A 24,357-nucleotide genomic window follows, 5' to 3' on the forward strand; every position below is an offset into this window, starting at 1 on the left:
CTATATTAAACTATACTTTATTATACTATATTATACTATACTATATTATACTATACTATATTACTACACTATTATAATATACTATACCATATTACATTATACTATGCAATACTATATTATCCTATACTATACTTATACTATACTATACTATAATATAATATATTGTACCATACCATGGTACAATATCATCATTATACTATGTTATTTCATGCAATACTGGACTATATTATACAATATTTGATTATTATAAAATAATAGCTGGTATAATACCCAGTATTATACATCATTATTAAAAGTAGTAATTGTAAGTTGCTTTGGACAAAGCTAAATGATGATGTAAATGATGTAAATGATAATATAAACTTTACTTACTATGTAGTTAATACTACTATAATCACTGATTTTACACGTGCTGTAACGCTGCTGTGATACCATGTGCTATGGGTAAGTGGTGTAGCAATAATGTGCAGTATTAGACATTATTGCTACACCGCAGCTACTACCCATATCAACTACTAGTTACAACAGTGGACTAGTTACACTAGTGCTAATAGTAGCACAGTGCTACTCCGTGTCAACTTCATGTAGATAGATGTGAAAATACGTGATATTTTTATATTATTTACATTTTACATTTACATTTCTCTTTCTGGACTGCGCTGTTTTTGCTGCTGTTACTCCAGAACCCGCCCCCGTGTATGACTAAAGTCTTTTTTCATAAATCTTAAAACCGATTTCATCTGAACTCGTACAGTCCGTCCACTCTTTACAGAAGGGTTTGTGTGGCTGTCTGTGTGTGTGCGTCTGACTCTCTTAAAACAGGAACTTCTATCAGCTGAAAACTCGAGAGACGTTCCTTAAATGTATGGTGACAAGTGTTGCCGAGGATTCGCGAAAATATTTTGGCAGCGGTGACACAGTGTCGTCACGAGCAGCGTTTTCCCTCCAGTTCCTCTTTAAATTGTGAGAGGCGTCCCACATGAAAAGTACAATTAGTCGGGGCATCACGCGCCGTACCGAGCAGGCCAGAGGAGGGCGGGTTCTTCTGGATGGGCTCGGCCATGTTGTCCTGGATTTGCTGCCACAGCCGCCACTCAAAGCGAGGGTGCAGGATGTAGAAGGGCTGCAGGGGGTGCAGCCGGCGGTACCTCTGGTACTGGACAAAGATGGGGTAGTCCGTCCTGTTGAACCACTGCGGGGCGAGAGAGAGAGAGGGGCCACGGTTTCAGCGCGATAACCGACGTCCAAGAGGCTCGAAGCCTCATGGGGACTGAAGGTGCGGCGCCTGCCCCCCCTTTTAAACGAAAAGGCCTAGCTCCTCCACAACGGGCAGATTTCCCTCGCCGACAACGGGATTCAGACATTTGCCGTCTTAAATAGCGATCGTAGTTGATTAATGTGATAAAAACCAAATATCTTGCAGGTTAGGATTACTGCACGTCAGGGTGGGCACTCCCCCCCCCCCCCCCCCCGACCACGGCAACGGCGGGAGTGCCCACCCTGACGTGCAGTAATCCTAACCTGCAAGACATTTGGTGGCAGCCCGTGGCAGCCCAGCGCTCCTAGATACGTCAGATATCCAGTACCGAGTACTCACCCCCCCCCCCCAACACAGAGGGATTAATAAAGCATGGAAAATACCGAATACCGACACCCCCCCCCCCCCCCCCCCCCCCCAAGCCTCCCCCTCACGTCTCACCTGGGAGAGGTTGGCGGAGAAGGGGGCCGGGTCCCAGCCCACCAGAACGCCCGTGCTGTACAGGGAGCTGGACAGGAAGCGGTGGTCGTCGGACGCCATCACCTGCCGGACACGGGGAGGAGAGCGGGACGATGACCATGACGGCAACGGGGTCGGCTCACGTCCGTTTACCGAACCCGTTTCCCTCAGTTACAGTAGCGGTCCCCACCGTGCTTCACGTGGGAGACGACCGACAAGAAAAAAGATCAAATCGGAGGCGTTGGGGCCTCTGATTACACCATTTTACGTGCAAAATCTGCGGACAGAGAGACTACCGAAGGCAAAAGTCCGCACAACTACAATGTAATTCCATCCTATTTTCACCGGAGGTTTCCTGAAATATGAGATGTTTTATGCATTATCAGTGTTTCGTTCATCGGCATGTACATTCTGTTACCATGAAATAGTCCAGAAACAGCAGGGAGTCACACCTTCTTGATGGAAGTCCTGCTAAATGCGGCATTAGTGCGGGCAGCAGATTAAATGTCTCGTCCTCTTCCCACGTCCCGGGCTGAAAGCGAAGAGCGCACCGGAGGCGTGCCGCGCTATTTCCACGTGCGGTTCAGTATGTGATTTGGATAATGGGAGGACTTGTCCTTGAGCGGACCAGACGACCAGCAGGGGCGGGCAGATCGATACGAAAAGCCTCGACACTGCCGATGCCACGTTTCGTTTTGAAGATGGATTCTTGCGATTTTTGGATCAGTTTCTCTCTCCAAAATAAGTGAAATTGCTCCTTTTTTTAATTCTACGTATATATTTTGTCATTTGCTCGGTGCCTTAACACTGTTCGCGTGGTGAACGGGAGATCCTTTTTCACACAGCGCCCACTTGCCGTGCAGTGATGTGTCGTTTCTAGGAGCCGCTTCTGCGGACAATGGGAGCCGCCTCCCGCCGGAGAGCCCATTTCATTTATTTATTTTTGTAAATTACAAGTAGACACAATAGTAGGATAATCCTGTCATGTATCTAAAAACTATCCAAAAAACGTGTCACTTAATAATGCGGACGGTATGGTAATAACATTAAGTAACAACACGACCGGGGGGGGGCGGTCACCCCCTGCCCCCCGGAGTGCAAATTTGAATGGCGGAAAAAGAAATGCACGAGGAATAACAAATAACATTTTGAACAGAACAGAAGTATTTCTTGTTTCATGTTATATCATACAAATTAATTTAAAAAATATATATGTATCTGTATAGTTGTGTAATTATTCATTAACTGTCATATATTATTAGCAGTTTTTGTTATACGACTAGGATAGTTATTCTTTCCACCATCAATATAACATGACATTCCATTACAACATTTAAGGTTTTTATACCAAACACAATGTGAAAATATGTTATTCTTGAAATTATAGAATAATTAAGGTGACATATGTGCACACATACCAATTAAAGATCAAAACATCGCTAAAATTGGCTGAAATATAAAAGCCAGAAGTTGTACTGAATGAAGAGGCGGCTCTTATTGCTGAGCTGAGCTAGATGATCCAGATCACTAGCGCAGCTCAGCAGGTCACACTTCTTCTTCTTCCCTGGTATTACTTGGTATCGGATCTAAACCATCTGCGGTATCGCCCACCCCGAACGACTAGTAGTGTCCTGAGTTGCAGGATTAAGTATCGCTCTTCGAAAACCACGATGTGTGCGTTAAAATAAATAAATAAATACATTTCAAAAAGCCAAGAAAACCCATTTCTCAGCCCCGTGGAAATGGCGTCGCCTTCAGCAAAAAAACGGTCCGGGAGAGTTTGCTCTGTCCGTTGGCGCTGCAGCGGCATTTTACGGTACCTGCGAGTTGATAAGGCGGATGGTGGTTTTGGAACCGACGTCCTTCTCGTAGCCCACGGTGGGCGCGGCGTTGAACCTCAGCACGGCGTCGTGAGAGTCTGTGGAGTGGAGATAAGGTCAAGCAACTTGGGCACTTGCCCACTTTGCGCACTGGCTTTGCAAAAGAAATGATCCAAGCGGCAACACCAGCAGCGGACTTTCATCCCATTTCCATGTTTTGGGAGTTTTGGAGCATGATGTAAAAGCACGGTACGGTGCAGGTATTTATTATCTCTAGGGCCGCCCCCTGAAAGTCGACAAGTCAAATCACCAGTCGGAAACCCGTCAGTTGACTAAGATTCTTCAAGTCAAATAGTCGTGTTTTTTTTTTTGTCCGTCAGTGTGCATTACAAAAACAGGATAAAACAGGAATGACATTTCAATGAGGAATTATAAATAAGAGGAATCAGAAATATATTTTTATATGTGTGAATCGACCACAGCACTCTGTGCGCCCTGATTGCCACAGAACGGGGCACGACTCCTAGACTGGCTAGACATTTACAGTCACGGAGAAAGTGTCACCGTTACGCACGGTTTCGTCCCATACGCACTTGTTTCGCTCTATAAGGAGACGTGAAATAAGATGACCTACGTAGATCGAAAATAAAAACGCACTGTATGGCGCACTGATCGCGGGCACCCCATCGCTGGAGCGGGCATCGGCGGTACCTGGTGTGAGAGGGAGACAGGTGCACAAAATGCGCCCCAATCGCTCCCCCTCGGGATGGCGCCCGAGGGGGCCGCCTATCACGCCCATAGGAAGAGCGGAGCGGGCCCGGCGCCGAATAGTCGAATAGTCGACTGACAAAATTCTGAGTCGGGTACAGCCCTAGTTGCCTAGCCTAGCCTGCAGTGATGCAGGGTGCTGGCGTTATTATATTCTGTTAATTATCTGTCATTCTCCATGCCCATGAGGGGCGTAACGAACACATCCATACGCAGACCGTGAACCGGTCGACGCCCCCCATTCTAAAGTTCTTCGGGTCGACTGACGCTTTGCTGCAAATTGTACTTCAGTATAAACTAAGCTGCTGCCAAAGACTCACTAATCTAACCTTACAAGTCATGTTACTTCCACGCCGATGAACGGACGACCCAACACTTGTCCTCCGCGCTCTCTCCGACGCCGTCTCGCCACACACACACACACACACGCACGCACACACACGCACACGCACACGCACACGCGCACACCCGCACACACCCACACACCAGGGTGTACATCTTGTGCGACTTGTGAACCGCCCGCAGTAAAACAGATAATTAACCGACAGTTAACAATACTCTAAAGCATCCAGGGTCGTTACAATATTATATTATTACTACAGTATATCAGAATCACAATATATTACATATTATTATATTTAAATGCCATAAAGTAACAAAAATTCTTGGGGTTCCGTGGTCTTTTAGGATCAATTTAAAGGTAAGCAATGCCACTTTTAGAATCTGAAGTGGTTTATTTTTCGCCAGGCACATTTACATATACTAGGAATTTCTTTTGGTGAGGTTTGGTTAGGTTAACAGTCCAGAAAAACTAGAATAAAAATAAGAATACAATAGAATAGGATAATAATAAAAAAATAAATACAATTCAAAATGGCAGATATCTGTTATATCTAATATATATCATTTGTATGTATACAAAACAGAAGTTGTCTGATATTTAAGATATACTTTAATAGAATTGGCTTATTCTAATTTATTACGGAAAATTAATGTCTACATGAAACAAATGTTTAGAACTGTACAAAATGTGTGTATCGTACTGTGTATCATATCACACCGAATGGTTCAGCCCGTGTTTCTGGGTACGTATGGGAGCATCTATAAGAGAGAGACGCATACCCCTCATGACCATGTGTCTCACCTATCTCCTTCCCAAGTGCGGAGTAACGCAGCGAGCCGGCCGAGGAAACGACGGCGCATGTCTTGTACGGGCCCAGGTCCGAGGTCATGGGCTTGGGCGGCAGTTGGGAGGCCCAGGCCAGCGTGGAGAAGGGCTGGATGTCGGAGGTGAGGGTCGTGACCTCCACCTTCTTCTTCATTTGGCACAGGAGCTCCGGACCGCTGAGCTTGAGCCGGCCAGGTACGCCGCCGGGGCCCGAAATCTCCACCCCGTACTTATTCATCGCCTGGAGAGAGAGAGAGAGAGAGAGAGAGAGAGAGAGAGAGAGAGAGAGAGAGAGAGAGACAGGTGAGAGGAGAAGTGAACTTAAGCTGGCGGACTTTAGAACCCGGATGCGGAGAATGTTAATTGAACACGATATTGTACCGCCAGCCATGCAGCTTAGGTCCTGCTTTGCAGGGTAGTGGACACCATCACCGGGCTGTGGTGACTGGGCGTCATAAAAGGCTGGATATCATAGAGACTGGGCGTCATAAAAGGCTGGATATCATAGAATGTCTATAAAAATAGCTTCTCCCAGTTCGGACGACGGCCGGCCCCGCCCCTCCCTCTCGAAATGATTTGATCTCCAGTGAGTCGCGCTATTTCCCAGGTTCAATATGAAACAAAACTCATCAGTAGTGAATGCAATTCGTGGGGATCTTTTCTATTTTCCACTGACTCATTAGGGCCGAACGATTTGGGGAAATAATAGAAATTTTTTTGACCGATATTGCGGCTGCAACTTAGTATGCAAATATTTTTTTGAGTTCCTTATCTTCTGTATTATCCACTAAACACAAGCAATAAATCATTCTCTAGTATGACCAACACAACATTGGATACAGTCAACATTGTTATGATGAAATGAGATGAATTGATGCATGAATTGATATGAAAAACATATCTTTATTGATTTAACTTCAAGCCTCGTAATTGTTCGAATCCAAACATTCCAAAAACACGCAGCGTTTGCGCACAAATGTATCATATCTTATAAAAATGTTGCGGGCGTACGGCGGCGTGCGCTTGGGGACAGCTTCGTGCTCCTTCAATTAAAAATCGACGGGCGGGTCTTCGTTTCCCCACGCACTTGTTTCGTTCCCTCGGGAGACGTCAAATGAAATAAAAACACACTGTCCCGGTGCCCGCGTCGTCGGCACCGTCGGAGGGGGAGGCGGGTGCACAAAATGTGCCCCGATCGCCGCCCCCTCTCCGTGCCACCCACTCCGCTCCGGGGTGGCGGCCGCCGAGATCGCCAAGAGGAAGAGGCGGCCATGGACAGCCCTATTTGCTAAATTGTCCAACATCATTTTTTTTCCTCATTCTGTTAAATTGCGATGTCGGTTCGAATTCATTAGTCAATCATTCAATCATTCATTAATCGTTCGGCCCTATGACTCATGCATCATAAATGATCAGGATGGAACTTGTCGCCCTCCGATGGCACGCGCAACGACCCTCTTGTCATTTTACGAAAACCCCACCACTATCCATGACCTACTGTACGTGTGTCTAATCCCATCGTTTCGGCATCGTGGCCTGGAACGCGCTCCCTCACCTGGTAGTTCTGCACCACCTTCCTCAGCCGGCCTCCCAGCAAGCTGATGGACATCTCGTCGTTCCACACCTGCATGGGATTGGTGCGAGGCCGGAAGAAGTCGCTCTCGCCCACGCCCACCTCGCTCAGCTCCCCGCGGCGCCGGCCCCCGAACAGGGTCTCCAGCGCACGCCTGAAGGGGCCAGGAAGCAACCAAGCGAAGAAGCCTGGAGAAGGGGGAAGGGAAGACGCATCACTCCGGCCCTTGAGCCTCCATCGCCGCACCGGCTCCCGGAACGTTGAGGAAATAATGGATTTCTTTGCTGCACTTGGCACAAAAAGTGCAATATTTCGTAAACCGCTCGCCCAAACCTTTCACAAAGCTATAGCTCACCCGAAGGATCAAGAAGGTTGTTTTTTGATATATACTGCGTGTATGGGGCTCAAGAACTATGGGAAGAGTATCATGTCGAAATTGTGCTGTTTAATAATAATAATATGTGAAACAATAGTAAGAGTGCAGCGCTGCCATTACACTTAATAAAATAAATTGGTCGGCTCCGGAATACATCTCTCACTTGTTCGCTGGTTGCAAACCGGTCCAGCCCCTCAGCTCATCAGTGGTCTCTTGGCTGTTCCCAGAATATAACCAAGAGCCGGGGAAGCTTCATTTAGTCACATTTAGGAATGCATGAAAATGCATAATGACCTGCGATGCACTGCAACTGTCCTCTTTTAAAAGTAGGCTAATGCGTGTATCAAGTTTCCTTTTCTTATTTTCGGCCTGGCCCGCCCAACTTTTCCTTTTCTCTATATAATCCACAGCGTTATCGCTTATATCAAACATGTGATACACAAATAAAGTCGAGCTCACCTGACTTGCCATGGTGCCCTCTGGACGGCAGCCTTGCGTCCTTAGGCTCCTTCGCCTCCTGTGTGTGGTTCGGGGCGGACAGGACAGGGATGGGGCGGTTGGGGTTTCCGGGTATGACTCCTGGGAGCTTCTGCGGGTCTATGTGTCCGGGTTTGGCTCCCCCACGCAGCACCTTTGTGAAAAATGTAAAGAGGCGAGGGAAGTTTAGGACGGCTGGATTAATTGCAGAGAAAATCATTATTATTTTCTAAACTACATTCATTGAATATTACAAGAGTGTATATTTAGAAAGACAAATTGCAGCCCATATTACATATTGCAGTCCAAAAGACCATTGATTGGAGATATAATATGCAAAACTACTGGTGCTGGAAGAATTTTCTTTTCTCATTTTCCCAGATTTTACTAGATAAAATGTACTTAATACACAATTTTGTTGATGATGTACTATGAGAGCTACCAGTCTGTACAACAGCAAACTCCACCAACGTACGTAACTGAATGGCTCTTAACACAATGTTCTCATAGTTGAATTATCACTCAAATCTTTCATGTACATATTCTTGTAGCCTTTATTTTGTTCCATTGAACCGTCACTGTCTCAACAGTCGTGCAGACAATGACATTTCTGACGGACAACTCTTCACAACGATCGTTATTTATTGCGCATTTAGAGTTTAGGCGTCTGGGCTCTTGTGCTCATCGCTCCAGGTTGGGGGGGGGGGCGTTGCGCCCTGTTGAGTGTGATAATGGTGTCAACCGGTGCGGTCCGCGTCCCCTAGTGACGCCACAGAACCCATGTAGCCCGACATAAACCCCATGGCACAGAACTTCATTTGCCGCAGTTCAAAGTGAATGAAAAATATATATATCGGAAAAAAAACGCGTGGGTGACAATTTATCCATATTCTATTAAGCGAATGATTTGACAATTAAATCTTCGGTCCTGCTTTGAATCAATACGGCATTTAAATCAAAACTATGTAAAATAAAAATATTAAATATAATATTTTACTGAACAATCTAACCTGACTTCACAGATTTCACTTCAACTTAAATGTCAATGTTGCCAAGGGTAGGTGGGCTCATGCGTGTGTCATGTCTGCACTATACGGTTTGCAGTTCACAAACTGAAATAACAGCATCCTGACGCAAACAACTAAAGAGGATCAATGGCGGATTGGAAGGAACTAAAAGAACTGTAGAACTATTAAAATAACTACTAAAACCACAATTTCCTCCACTTCCTTGGGTTCTTTCAACGATTCCTTCTGCAGTAGCTTTTGGCGGAACGAACCGTTTTGGTTGAGGATGCAGTCGATTTCGTTCACTGGAAGATTCGGTAAAAAGAATGAATCGCTGGCCAGCGACCCGGTTCACTAAGTGTTGTGTTTAAACCCCTGACCCATCAAATCAGTTGTAGAGTTAGAGGTGTTGCCAGAACTATACCCGATCATGACTGAACAATGTCGGCACACCGCTTTCGGCTTTTACCGGGAAACCGAAGTGTTCCCAAACGGAAGACCTTCATGAAGAGCTGCCCCCGACTAAAGGTTTTCCTCGTCCACATCGACTTTTCGTCGTCAGTTCAAGTCATTACTCGACTAATCGTCGCATGTTTACAATAATTATTTAATTATTCCAATATATGTTTTTGGAGCAGTAGGGCTGAAGCTAACTTGTTCACACTGTGCTACATTACAGATAAATACAAAACCTAATAACCAGCCTTTAAAATGTCGGTTTAACTATCTTTTTTATTTTCTTAATTGTTTTCCTCTGCTGAGATTGCACGAGAGGTAGTGCTACGATGTTGGGATGTTACAGGGTCTGCGATCAATACGAATGCAGATCCCACTGTTCTGATTGCATTTAAAAGAAACACTTTTTTTAACTCAAGATTTTATGCATATTGGTGGTGTGCTCTTTATACCATGAGAGTCTTCCTAAAATTGGTGGCTGCAGGGGAGGTGGAGGGAGCGCAGTAAGAAATGTCAGGAGCAAAGCGGGGGGCGTTGGCTGCTTCAATGAGCGCCGCCAGCCGCACGTCGTTTGTCGTAGCTGGGCTTCGACCGGGAAGAGGGAACAAAACAAGCAGACAACGAACCGCCGCCCACCTTGCTGACCGAGTGCGTACGAGGCTGGGCCCGGGTACGCGCCCGCACCCCAAAGATGGCGTCGGTCACGGGCACGCTGTTCTCGGCGCAGAGGGCGTAGAGCAGCGCCATGGACACGCAGAACAAGCCCATGCAGAGCGCCCCGCGCTTCGCCCGCCGCCGCAGCCGCCACAGCCGCCACAGCAAGCTGACTCTGTCCATGGCGGCGCCGGGAATCTGAGGAGAGAGGAAATAAAGAGGTGACATTTTCGGCTCTTTATTCATTCTATTTTTTTTTTTTTTTCCTCCGCTTCATGCCACAGCGTAATTGTGTAGTCGTGTAATAATTACATAGTATAATGACAATAATAATAATAATAATAATAATGACAGTGTAATAATGGTGTAATAATACATATATGAAAAGAGAGGTGAGGTGAGGAGGGCAGAGCGGTGAAGCGGGGCAGGAATGGGGGTGGGAGTTAAAGATCTTGAGGGGAGGACTCGAGAGAAGAAAAAGAAAGGCGGGAGAAGAGGACAACAAAAGCGACAACAAAATAAAGAGGAGAGAAAACAAGGGGGGGGGGGGGCGGGGAGGAGCGGATCAGCAAATAACAGAGAGATGAAACTATTACGGGGACGGAGGCGTGTAGAGGCGAGAGAGCTGGCGGGGGCGGAATATAGATCAGCGGTGTCCTGCTCCAGACCACACAATAGAACATTGTTCACTCACAACCCGAGCCATAACTTCCAGTGACTTCCCTTTCTTTTGCATTTAAAGGCTTGCTATATCGATAAGGGTGGCAAATGAAAAACTTATGAACGACAGAATAAATCACCAGTCGTATAAAAGTCAACAACACACAAAGGATTCTCGGGGGGGGGGCGCTGAGGAGGAAAAGTGGGACGACGGAAATTAATGAATACAGATGAATAACAGACGGAGGGAGGGCGTAAGGAATGGTTGGACGCCGCCCCAGGCTACATGAGTCAAGCAAACGGAGCGAGCGAGAGAGAAAGAGAGAGAGAGAGAGAGAGAGAGAGAGAGCAAGAAGTTGTTTTTAGAAAAGGGAAAGATGGTCAGAAAGGAAGAAAGAGGTTGATTCAGGCGTACCATCTGAGAACAGTTCAGCCACCCACATCAGAAAGAGAGAGAGAGAGAGAGAGAAGCAGACGAAGGAGAGAAGCAACGAGATAAGAGGTGGGAGGGGGCTTTTGGGAGGGAAAGCCAGCCAGCGCTGATTGTTCAGATCGGGTTTGAAACAAGCAGTGGGAGGTACCGAAAGAGGTGTAGTCAACGTTAATGTTAAATGTCACTTAACATCAGTGACTGGAAGTGCGGAGGGGACCCCATGAGGAAAAAGCCCGACAAGACCGATGAAAAGAATCATTGTTCCATTGTTCTGTCAAACTTGCAGCTAAAATATTTATGGGGAAACATAACTGAGAAACCCTTTGCCGGGTTACGCCCCAGTCGACTCCTCTCCAGGTGGGCATGTCCGGTAACCACACTGAAAGACTCCCCTTTCACCTTGTCCATGCACCACATCTTCTTGTCATCTCTACCCCTGGCTTATGAAGCATAAGCCCACACGTGGACTGGGCTTGGGTGGAGTGCTCACTGGCATGCTGTCTGTCTCAGATCTGCCCCCTCTGCCTGTTCCCTCTCGAGTTTCCAGATCTTTCCGGTGTCCCCAATGATCGCCTGGACCTAACGGAGGTTTTTAACAAGGCCCGGGCTACCTCAATGCCACCGTATCGCATGTTATCCTAGGGGTCAGCTATTTTCCTTGTCTGCTCCTAAAAACCAAGACCACGGGTAAGTACATCCATGATTCCCTGGCAGCGGATCATCTGCCCTTCCTCGTCCCCTGCTGGAGCTGGGCTTTTCTTCCAGGGGGAAGGAGGTCCCTACGCCCTTGAATCGACCAGAGAGGACTCAATGACATCACCGTCAAAAACAGGTACCCACTCCCACTGATATCATCTGCTTTTGAACTTTCCAATATTCACAATCGATAAATATAGAAAAAAAAAATCCATATTAACACTAACCCTACTTTAGATGAGAGGACTTTACCCGTCAGCATGGTATCGTCAAAATCCATACAGTAGGCCATTTATACCGTGCACCCCTGGGACTTCCTGTCACTAAGTCCCCTAACTAGTAGTGGCTAATTGCATCCGGGTTTTGTTATTATGCCATGTCGCTAATTCTCCTGTCATTTCAGATCCTGTCCCTCCCTCTGGCCATGCGGTCACCTCCTTCCCTCCACCTAGTTTCCCCGCCCATTACCTTAGCTGCAGCTCCTTTAATCATTGGTCCCTCAGCTTGTATACCAGTCCACTTCCCTTCGCTCGCCGCCAGATTGTCTTGCGTGTTTAACCAAGCGTTCCAGCATTGCAGTCATTTGCTGTGTGTCTCTCCCTCTCTCTCCACTGTTCTCCACGATAAATACCAAAACTGCCCAATAAACGATTAAAAAAGTGCAAGGGGTGCAGTGCTGCCAGCACACTTCATGAAGTTAACCATTTTTGTTCCTATATAGCCAGTTCTGATTAGTCACTTTACTTTTCATTCCAATTCCGTAAACAATTACCCAATTTCCTACTCGACTCCCACATGAATCTATGCTAAAAATCTACAATGTGCCAACCCATTTGTTGATAATGTTGTCCATTAGCCTTGCAATTATGTTTTTTCAATGCATTTATATGTATTTTCAATGTATTTGTAACAGTATTTTACACATTCACGCTCTGTGGTTCTTGTAAGGGAAGTTGTATAACTGCTGTCGTGGTTGGGTTCAAGGCAGAAAAACAGGAAATTATAGCTTCCTGTAGAGAAGGGCGCTGGGCTCCAGTAGGTCACAATGACAACTGACTGAAATACCATTTTATTGTTGACATAAAGGGCCAAATATATGTGAGGAAACTGATCTGAAAAATTGTCCAATGGGAAAATAACATGTCCGGAACAACTAATAGAATGAATACGAATATTTTATGAGAGAGGTGACCTTTTGCCTGATTTCTCACTGATGAAGCTGCATCCAATTCAAGGTGGAGTAATAACATCCACCTTATAAGGAAGCGACATTTATTAACATTGAAACTTGAAAATTTGGGGAGACAATTTATTTGCCTCAGTCCAACTGATAGAAAATTTGATATTGGCCATAGCAGGTAAAAACAACAGGGGTTAACATAAAGACGACACACCCAACGGACCGGAGCCCCCAAATGAAACAGGAGGGAACATACAGTATATAGTGGACATAGCCAAACCGGAATATTGATTATTTAACTGAATATGTTTCAACAGGGAATGCTGCTAAATAATGTAAGTTGCACTGATTTTAAATAAATGCAAAACAAATACAAAACATTAATCAGTAAACTGAATTACTGTTCAAGTAAATACGAAATAAGCATCTCCTACCCCTTGAGGTGAAACTGAATAGACTGCTCCACAGCTCGTTAGCTCCAGCACTTAAGGTACTTTGTCCTTTGCAAGGAGGCAAGATGACGCCCGACAAAAGTGGTTACAGGATATTCTGGAATTCGATCAATACAATATGCATGTTATATGAAACAAAAATCCTAGAGTATAACCATCAGGTGTGCTAATATCTGTCCTCTGCCACCAGATCTCGACAACATAATACAGTACAGGCCCATCAGCTGGGACTTTCACTAGCGTCTTCACACATCAAACCCACCTTGTTTTCTGTCAATAAAGACCTTTCACGTGAAACGGCTTGGTTAACTGTTGACGAGAGAGATGGAAATCACCCCGCTATCCCAAGCCAGTGTCAAGTCAATTATTGGTTGGTTATTGGTTGTTTGCTTAAGTCGGGCTCTCAAATTCGCATCGAGTGTCTTGGCCTTGGCATTGGTGTCTTGACCACAACAGAGGCTCAGATTCCACTATGCCAACACCAGCCTTTGTTGGGCAACCCCCCAAACAAAGTCTATCACCAACCCTTTCTGTTCATTTATCTTCTGCCCTCGCCACGTGAAGACGTTCATGGCTACGCAGCGAGCTTAACACTGCCAAAAAGTACCTGCCGACAGGAGCTGACTTTTGGTCTCTTTCAGGGAAGCGGTGTGAAACTGTGGAACAGTACAGAAGTATGCAGATTAACGATCAGTCTCTATGCAGATGCAAATAACCTGTTTATACGTTAGCTCCTACACTGTATGCATACACATGTAACACAAATAAACATACAGATTGTGCTTTCTCAACGAGGCAGATGCAAGGATATGTTAGTCGAGGTCTGTGGTTTAATCTGACTGCCTCTGTGTGTCTCTGACAGATGTTGTCGTCTGATGTTTGTTTTTCCATGTACATGTTGTTGTTTGGTTCTATGTTTATTTGTCTCACCCGTGGTGTATCACCCCCTCTTGGAGTAGTGATTAGTTGTTTATAGACCCATAGTTATAGACTCATAGTTTATAGCGGTTATGTGTGGCGGTTCTGCGTAACCAAAAACTGTGCTCTTGTCATCCTACAGGCCGTCCACAGGACAGAGTTATTGCAGCAGTTCTTGATGATTTAATAATGAATAAAGAGTTGCATTGCAGGTTGAGAAGTTCAACTCCACTTGCAGACTAACTCTGTCCTAGATGCAATGGCATACAAATACTCTGTGTTGTATGCACAGCATGCTGACAGCACAGGTAAAAAAAAAAAAAGAAGATATCTCTTTTCTCTGAGCTCTAGAGATTGGCAGTGATGTGTACATCCTGGGGTCATGTAAGCCCTTGGCGAGGTCTTCCCCTGGGAAAACTCTCACAGCATCAGGGTTGGTGTGATCTTGTGGAGTCTGATGTTGGACTTGGCCAACATCAGACTTGAGTTATTTTCAGCACGGTGATGGCCTGATGATGGATGCTTCTCTCACACACAGTAGGAGGTAGCTGGGCTGTCCGCTTTCTAGAATGCTAGTCTTAGTACAATGTACACATTGGGCTGCCGCCTTTCGTGCTCCGCCTTGCGCAGTGGCGCCTCGCTCCCCACTAGTTGTGGTGTATGACCGTACTGATGGCCAGGTCGGAGGACCAGCATGAAGAGCTGCGACATGCCGATTGCTGCCGCACTCTGTACAGTGGACATTGGCTTTGCGGTCCTTGGCTTGAAGAGTCGCAGCATCTGAAACCTATGGGAGGCTGCCTCAGAAACTCTTTCCTCTGCGCACGCAGCTAATTCCTGAAGGCCCTGCATGTTTTGAAGGAGTGCGGAATTTCTATCCAGTAAGGGTGGTGCTGCTTAGATACAAGCTTCACTGAGTCAGGTTTGGCCTTTGATACAAACAGCTGTTTGTACACCGTCCGGATACACACGCACAAAGCACAGGCTGCACAATGTCTATGTTATAACTCCTGTTCCTGAGAATAGAAAATTTTCATATACATAGTTGTTCTAGGCCCATTGTTTTACAATACAATGGGCCTAATGGGCCTAGTGGGCATCTCAAGATGGGGCCATAGGTTTTGACATACAGTTTTCCACTTTAAAAGTGGAGCACCATTTCCCCTTTCAATCACACACTGCAAAAATGACATTGACACTGTACAGTGAAATGGAATGTCATTCAAATATGGTCAATGTGATCCCCAATAGAGATTAAGTGAATAAGTACTTGGGCACAGAATGGTGTCAATGGCGTTCTGTGGAAGAGCTATTGTGTTAAAATGAACCCATAAATGGCCAGCCTTCATGGATGTGTGTGTGAAATTCCTCCCCCTGCTTAAGGCAGCGTGTCTCTGTAAAAATGGTAGCGACCAGCACCTGAGGATCGCCACTACCCAGTGAATCTGTGAGACCAGCCTTCCTCATGCCCTTCTGGCCTGAGTAGCATAGAGTAGGGGTGAAGTTAAAGGAACGATGGGAGACCGAAAATACAATGTCTAATATTAATCCAACCTTGACCCAGGATATGACCCAGGCTTTTCTGTAGCTAATCCTCAGCCCGTAATGAATCTGAGCCATTGCAATGCCTCATTCAGCCCCAAAAGCATTTTAACATAATAATCCAGTATGTACGTATCTCAGTCTAACATAACGACAAAGCAGTCTACCATACACAATTTCAGCCATTATATCATATATCCAAAGCAAAGAAGAATGGCAAACCTGTATTTGTTGCTTGGCATTGCAGTCTCACCCCATAAAAAAGAGCCGCATTGATTTGAAGAACAAAATGTAATTAAAATGATCTCTCTGTTTAAATGCGTGAAAGCTCGATAACAATAGCTTTGCCAAGGCTGCTGCCTACTAGCCAGGAAGAACAAAGCAAGACTTCTATAGTGAAAAACAGAATTTAATTGTAAAAAGGGGAGTTCTACGAATCTCCCATAGGGATCTTTGACCCTTTGACCCCCTACTCTTCCTTAATCCGGCGTCGATCATTGACAGCTTTGCCGACAATGACCGTGGGATACAGTGAGATTGACTGTATAGCACTGTAAAAATCGCACCCATGCCTCAAGAGGTTTTGTGGAGCGCGTCCTCACCAAAGGTATAAGTGTGTGTGGTATGGAGAGACCACACTAAAGGTGAGGAAGGCCCCCCAGAGGACCATTAAAACCGCAGAGAGGATCAGAGGAACACAGCTCCCCTCCATGGACATTCTGATCCTGCGGGGCCATACTCAAGAGACCTACATCAACCTGGACACTCCTGTTTAGGTGGAGAAGCTCCAGACGCCAGCGAAGACACAGAGAGCCAGAGAGCATCAGAACAAACAGGAAGCGCTTCCACAACCGTTTCTTTCCAACGGCCATCAGACCACTTGCAAAAGACATTCAAGCTGTTGTGAAATACCCTAACCTCACAGAATTGTGTGTGTGTGTGTGTGTGTGTGTGTCTAACAATCGCCCCCCCCCCCCCGACACACACTTTTGCTTTTTATACTTTTTACTCTGTACATCTTTTATTATCTGTTAATTGTGTGTATCCGTGTGCATATTTATTACTTGACTGAGAGATACGAAGAGTTCCAATGCCCTTGTACACCTCTACCTGAGCAAATGGCAAATCAATTCTTGAATTGAATTGAATTGAATTGAAATGAAAGCAAAGAGGGATTGGAGAGGAAAAGTAACAGGCACGGAAAGAATTGCCCTCCGGCTACTGTACACCGTGGTTAAGTAGAACAGAAGGGGACCAGAATCGATGATTGAATTGAGCGCATCGATGCATCGCAACGTCTATAGAGAGATGGAGCCCCGTTCTCGCCGCCACTCTGCTCATACACACTCGATTGGGAACGTTGACGCCTAGCGACAGCGTGGACCCATAAAATCAATGTGATCCAATGTGATTTTGAACATCGCATCCGCGGTCGTCACCGCGGAGCCAAAGGCATACATGCAAACAAACATACATGCCCCAAATAGGCCGATAATTAAACACGTCGTAAAGGCAAAGAGTCAAAGGTTTGTCCCTCATGCTCCCTCTCACTCAAAAAGGAGAAATTACTTGTAAATCCGTAGTATAGTCAATTTGCGTTTCCCTTTTACTTTGTCAAAGTCACAGTTTCAAATGGCTTTGCGGGCCCACTTTCAAGGCACGGTTTGCCTGCAGCCTCCATCCCCGAGCCCAAATACTGAGAACATCTCCTCTCCAATTCCTTAACAGAGCCCTACCCGCCACAGTGCTTTCGAGCAAAAAAAGGAGAGCCACTGCATGAATTCATGAATACTGGAATTTCGTTTTGGGATGGCTTTCATGGGGCCGCTGAGAATTTGAGGCAATGTACACTTGCCCTACAACTCAACATCTGTCTGTGCTGTTCAAAAGTTAACAGCGCGGGGGGGGGAGAGATTCTGCAGAGATGCTTTTATACAGAGATCCCGCAACACTTGCCGTAAGGAAGACCTGTCGATATCGCGGCTTTGCTTTGTTACACTGAACCAAACAAAGGCTACATAATTCCACCCCTGTGTGTGGTTTTAGATAGCATGCCGGCTTTCCGGATCAGAGGCGTGATCACGGGGCGCGACGTGCAACACACCAGCGTCAGCTTCTAGAGTGATGTATGACATATGAGTGATCTGGAGTAATCAATGGCTGATCACCTGGTTTCCACTGGCAAAAGAAACCCTTCTTTAATTACCGGTATTAATTATTCATATTTGGTTATATTACACAAGAAATAATCTGGCCATGCACGGCCAAATCCTCCACCTGCTTCCTCGCTACAAGCACCAAACAGTCTCATTGCAAATAATTAATAGAAAAAAACAACTTTTATATCAATCCATCGTTCTTATTTACGCCATTTAAATGCGATGCTCCGTAGAAAACGGCCGGCTACGTCACTGCAGTGCAAAACTCCGGACTGGTAGACCAGCGCAGTTCATCCGGCTGTAAATCCTTCACAGGGGACAGCAAAAAGCTAAAACATTTTAACTTTGCACGGGCAAATGCCACGTATCGTTGCCGTTGCCAGTGTTCTCTACCGGGCTTCCGTCCGGTTTGCTGTCTCCGTGTTCCATGTGAGAGCAGTGGTGACAGTGGCCGGTCTCACACATCACACGTCACCCAAACGTCGCACCCCTGTCCCAGTTCGCCGGCTGTCCCTTTCACACAGACGTGGTTTCGGCCCAGTTGAGTCTCTGTGGCTAGCTCCGCTGCCGGCTCAGCGCCGGATCAACAACCCCCCCCCCATTCTGTGGACGTACCTTTTACACGGAACAGCGAGGGCGGAATAAGGGCGCAACATTCCCGCCTTGAACAGGCCATGTAAACGGCGCTTACGATTTTGCATAAATAAGAACTAGGATTTCAATGTGTGAGAGAAACAGCTGGTTGCACTGTGCAATGAGGCAAAGAACAAGCCTCCTATCTCTCCTCATCTGTACCCTACTGTAAAGGATTTGCATAAAGCCTACCTACAAGCCTGTGTGGCTGTAAAATACAAAGCACAAGCTGACATTGAGGCTGGTTGTGGAGCTTTAGAGGTGTCAGAGGACACTAATGTGTTTACCACATTGTAGCTGGAGGACGCCACTGTACACCTTGAGGCGGTACAGTGCTGCCCCTCTGTGTATAGAACCACAGAAAAGATGACTGTGGGTAAGTAGGGATGTTGCCGCCACACTTAAGTTCCCAGCTTAATAATGGAACGTAAACCTCCTCCCCGGTGTATATTGTATGTGACAAATAAACCTCTTGAATCTTGAATCTTGAATCAAGCAGTTTTCTGTTTCCTTGCTTTCATCGCCCTGGTCAACACACCCGCAGGGTTGCCAGCATTGCTGCTTTTTGAAGACTCTCATGGGATCTGGAAGTGAGTCTAGAAATGCCTGCCTTATCTGGCAACCCTGTACTTATCCAGTTCCAATTATGTGGAATGTTCTACTTCGCTCAGCTCAAATGGTCTTTGCTTGCCAGGCGGGGAGCAGGGAGGACAAGTTAATTTGTCACTGATTAAGAGTCGAAGTTAAACGGAAAGACCACCGTTGGTCATGCGGTTTGGTTAGAATTAACGTTGTGTGATAAAAAAGTAAAGTCACTAACTATTTGACAAAATTTGCGTTCTTGATACTGTAGGTGAAAGCATTACTGTATAAATGAATTAAAAAGGATGAAAATGCAATATGGCATCGTTGTAATGTCATGTTAATTTGTCTTTTGGACTTTAAAAAAGCAACTGAAAACATACATGTTTACTCTGACATTTAACTAGAATGACTACTGTGTTTTTTTCTCCTCTTAATGTCTCTTAATGCACTTTAAAGCTGCAAATCTCGTATGAAAGGTGTTATACAAATAAAGCTTATTATAATTATTATTATTATTATTATTAAAGTTCCAATGAAATCCCTTCCCCGGCAGCGTAACTTGTTCCTCTATCACCGTTGTCCGTCAACCAACATGGCTGCCTCTGCCCAATTCTGTACTTTCCGTTTTCGAAAAGGGGATTAACCACGTTCACTTTGACGAAGGTTTCAGCGTTTTCCCCCTTAAGACTGCGTGTCAGCACAGTGATAAGCCGCAGCAGAGCGTTAAAGGCTCTCCACGGTAAAGCGCTGAGCGAGGTTGTGCTATGAACCTACATCTTAATAATGCCCCGGGTTGAAAAACAGCGAGTCTACGGCACATCCTTAAAGCCCAACTTTGACCTGAACCCAAAATGTCTCCAATGTGCACCCGTAGGCCACTCCGGGGCAGTGAGATCTGCAGACAGATGGTGGTGTCACCTACTATCTGCTTAAAGATGTCAGATAAATCCTTCCTGTTCACACATACGCGCGCACGCACACACACACTCGCACGCACACGCACACACACACACACACGCTATGTTCATACAGTTTTGTGTGTTGATGGTATTGATGCTTTTAGATGAATAGATTAAGAACATTTAATGTAGCTCATAGCGCAAATCCAGGCGGGGCACGGAGTCATCCGACAGCCAGCTGACCCCGGCTCTGGCCGACTGCTGAAATGGAGTAGACACTTTGCGAACAAAAGTGCGTATTCCGCTGGAACTCCACTCAGCCTCATGCCAGCGCCAGAAGAAGGCGAGGACGAAGTCGGGCCTTCAAACAGATAGTCTGGAATTAGAACATTTAAGTGGCAGGACATGTCGCTGTATCACCGCCCGAGGGATTTTTTTCTCGGCACACTTTGGGCCCATTAATACCAATCAATCATCGCTTGAACGTCAAAGCCTATTGGAGTATTGTTGCTGACCATGTGCCGTCCCTTTATGGCCACACCCATCTTCTAAAGGCTACTTCCAGCATGATAATGCACCATGTCACAAAGCAAAACTCGTCTCAAAGTGGTTTCCTGAACCTGACGATGAGTTGATGTTCTTCAGTTTCCTTCCCAGTCAGCGGATCTGAAGCCACCCTTTGGGATGTGATAGAACGGGAGATCCGCAGCATCATTGTGGAGCTGACAAATCTGATGAATTGCGTGATGCAGTCATGTCAACATGGAGCGGAATCTCAACGGAATGTTTCCAACATCTTCTGGAATCAATGAAGAATTCAGGATGTTTGGAGAGCAAAGGCACAGAAAAACACATGCATAAGCTCTTGATGGATATATCTATATATCTCCATCAAGAGCTTATGCATGTATCACCTAATGGTAGGGTGGCTTCTTAGGGGAGGGGCTTAATGCTGAGGGGCTGAATGCCTGCATTCAACCGGACCTCAGACGTCCACATAGTGTGCTGCTGCATAGCAATTTATGGCGTTGCCTCCATGTTTTCTGGGGGTTATGCAGCACTCCCTGCACAGCACAGGCAGGCCTGACCTGAGCCGGAAGGGAGGCAGAAACTAAAATATTGTATGCACATGCAAATGACGAAAGTCTTCTGGGCCATTTTTTTTTAATTTGTGTAAATGTCGGTCTGCATGTATATACACACACGTGTGGTTGCATGCTTGTGTGTGTGTGTGTGTGTGTGTGTGTGCACGTAAGAACCTCCCATCTGTGTGTGAGTGTATTTTAATCCAGCCAAAGAGCAGGGCGCAGGACATAGATACCCAGCTGTACAGTATGAGTGTGTGTGTGTGTGAGCGAGAGAGAGAGAGAGAAGGGGATGGGAGAGGGGGGAGAGAATGAGTGCAGGAGAGAAAAAGAGCGGACAGAAGGAATAAGGGATAAACAGCGAGAGAGAGAGAGAGAGAGAGAGAGAGAGAGAGAGAGAGAGAGAGAGAGAGCGAGAGAGAGGGTGAAATAAATGTGTCATAGCTCTGAGCTCTAACCGGCAACAAGTCTGGGGAGGGAGAGAGATGATGGAAACAAAACAACAGGGTACAGAAACACAGGGGAGAGGCAGAGAATAATAATCAATCTACATTTCTAAAACACAGAAGACACTACCAGCGTATATTCTCCTAAATCTTGTCTCACCTTGTAGCCCATGCTGCCTCTCCAGGTCCTGTGTCACTCTGTCGCAGTGGTGGCTTAGTTATACTCCTCCAGCTGCAGCTCCTGTCTCACCTCATCGCCTCAGACCCTGGATGGACGACCGGCATTAAAGACACTTCCAGTACGGGACGACAGAAAAATGGATAATAATAAATTTAGCTGCAGGCAGCAATGCGCTGGGTCCAGTCACAGCAATTGTATCAATTACACAAATGACTTTTTCCGAGTTCTTGTGAAACGTATTGGGCTGGAAATGGGTCCAGCCCGGGCTGGGAGGAAGAGGAGACAGGGACCCCTAAAAATCCAAGCCAAAACAATAGGGTGCCTGCCCTTCGGGCTGGACCCCTTATAATGACATTAATAATAAATATAGCTGCAGGCAGCAATACACGGGGTCCAGTTTAGTCATGTTAGATACGTATTACAGGTTTTGGTGGTTTCGGTGGTTCCGTTGTTCCTGAATCTGCGCTATGTAATTAAATGCAGGGGACATTTAGAGCGTACCAAGGGACTCTCACCTACCACAGATTTTATTTTTTAATCGCTCTCCTTCTATGGGGATAGGGGCCGCGCCGGGCTCTGGTTGGGAGGAGTGCAAGTTCAAGTTCAAGTTCAAGTTCAAATTGGCAGACCGGTCGCGTCAGCTCCGGGGGGCCTCAACCCCACTGTGTGCTGTCCTGCTGTACGATTGGCTGTTTGTGTCACATGGTCTTTTCTCTACCCTGTATGATTGGCTGTTCGTGTCACATTTTGAAGTGATGTATTTACAGAGGTTAACGTATTTACGGGTTGCGTAAATAATTATTACAATTTCACGCGGTCTATTTTTATGACGCGTTCCTGGTGCATGAACGCATCACTCATTCGCATTTCGAATCAGAACCTGCATATTTATTGTACATAGTATGATGACATCACAAAGCAGCTTACATAGTATGATGACGTCACAAAGCATCTTACTCTCGGTCCATTAGTTTTAGAATCTTGGCATGTCAGTGACGCACGACCTGTCGGACTAATGTGGGTCTGATTCAGTTGGTTTTTCATTAATTCCCACTCCGTTAAATAATAATAATAATTATTATTATTATTAATAATAATAATAATAATAATAATAATAATAACAATAATAAATAAAAGTCGGCCAAAACAATTGGACAAAACAACAAAACTGGTAATATTTTTTGAGTACAAAAAAGGCAATCTTTAGGAATTAAAAAAAAACAACTTACAGCTTAAAAATATATATATAGTTAAAGTTTTTGGGGTTTTGTGAAACGCAGTAGGAATGTGACAGTTTTCCGAGTCTCCTTTAAATGCAGCATCGGCTGCTATGCAGTTCACAAGGTGCAAATCGCTGTATGCGAATGAGTTCAGAGAGACGAAGAGTGGACTTGAACAACTTTTGGATGATGATGTCACAACGTGCCCCACTCCCGAAAATAATCAAATCGCACCAACGTTCTTCTACTTCTGGTAAAATTACAACAGTTTTTCACTCAGTATTGATCAAACTCGAGGGGCAAGACGTCCGAAACTTCCCGGTTCTTACGAGACCTCAACAATGTCTTTACATTCAGTGTTTTTTGTGTTTCATATACTTTTAGCCCGAAAAATGCCAAGAAGCTTAATAATAATAAAAATACGAGCAAAACGAAAGCCCTCGTAATAAAACAGGCAACATACATTTGATAAAATATGTAAATATAAGATAGCTAGATTCAGTAGATAGATAGATGGATAGATAAAGATAGATAGATAGATAGATAGATAGATATAGGTAGATAGATAGATAGATAGATAGATAGATAGATAGATAGATAGATAGATAGATAGATAGATAGTAACCGTCTTTATGTGTATATGGTTAATACACAACAAACGACTCATTGTGCTTTTATGCTTTACATTAATGGAAGGCAATCAAATGGTAATGATAATAATTATAATGATAATAATAATAATGTAATAATAACAATAACAATAATCATCATCATCATCATCATCATCATCATCATCACCACCACCACCATCAAAAGAGGAAACATGCATTTAGTACAATAACTAAATAATTGTTTCTCAATTCCAGCTGTTCAAACAGACAGACATAGAGACAGACAGACATAGAGACGGACAGGTTGTGAGAGCGCACCGACCCGAGTGATGCTTCTGTGGTTCTAAAAGCCACAGTCGTCAAGGCACCGACGCTCCGGTTCCGTACGCGCTCCTCCGGTCGCCATGTTCACCGTCTGACGGCACCTTGAGCTGCAGTTGGCGGCGGAGGCATGTGCGGGGGGACGCCGCCAGGAGCCGCCAGGAGCCGCCAGGAGCCGACGGCTGCTCTGCGACAAAACGAAAGCCGACGAGCGACCCGCGTCCCCGGGTCCGTTACAGCGCCCTGCACCAGCAGCTGCGCACAGTGTGCAGAGCGGCGCGACGTAATATGCACGGTTCTGCAGCGAGGGGAGGAGGAGT

At 45.6% G+C, this 24,357-nt stretch overlaps 1 protein-coding gene across 1 annotated transcript in view; it reads right to left on the bottom strand.

Moving 5' to 3' along the window:
• Window positions 1-24,127, bottom strand: part of st6gal1 (ST6 beta-galactosamide alpha-2,6-sialyltranferase 1) — a 29,441-nt gene extending 5,314 nt beyond the window's left edge. The window contains exons 1-9 of the mRNA XM_080013668.1: window positions 24,039-24,127; window positions 21,865-21,970; window positions 9,999-10,214; window positions 7,882-8,053; window positions 7,029-7,234; window positions 5,450-5,714; window positions 3,538-3,635; window positions 1,700-1,801; window positions 1,018-1,192 (exon numbers count right to left, since the gene is read on the bottom strand). Coding sequence (XP_079869794.1) covers window positions 1,018-1,192; window positions 1,700-1,801; window positions 3,538-3,635; window positions 5,450-5,714; window positions 7,029-7,234; window positions 7,882-8,053; window positions 9,999-10,214; window positions 21,865-21,876 — 1,246 coding nt within the window. The 5' untranslated portion in view covers window positions 21,877-21,970; window positions 24,039-24,127. The remainder of the gene's footprint in view (window positions 1-1,017; window positions 1,193-1,699; window positions 1,802-3,537; window positions 3,636-5,449; window positions 5,715-7,028; window positions 7,235-7,881; window positions 8,054-9,998; window positions 10,215-21,864; window positions 21,971-24,038) is intronic.
• Window positions 24,128-24,357: the final 230 nt, after the last annotated feature.

Source organism: Zeus faber (assembly GCF_960531495.2).
Source record: "Zeus faber genome assembly, chromosome: 14".
Lineage (NCBI taxonomy): Eukaryota > Metazoa > Chordata > Actinopteri > Zeiformes > Zeidae > Zeus > Zeus faber.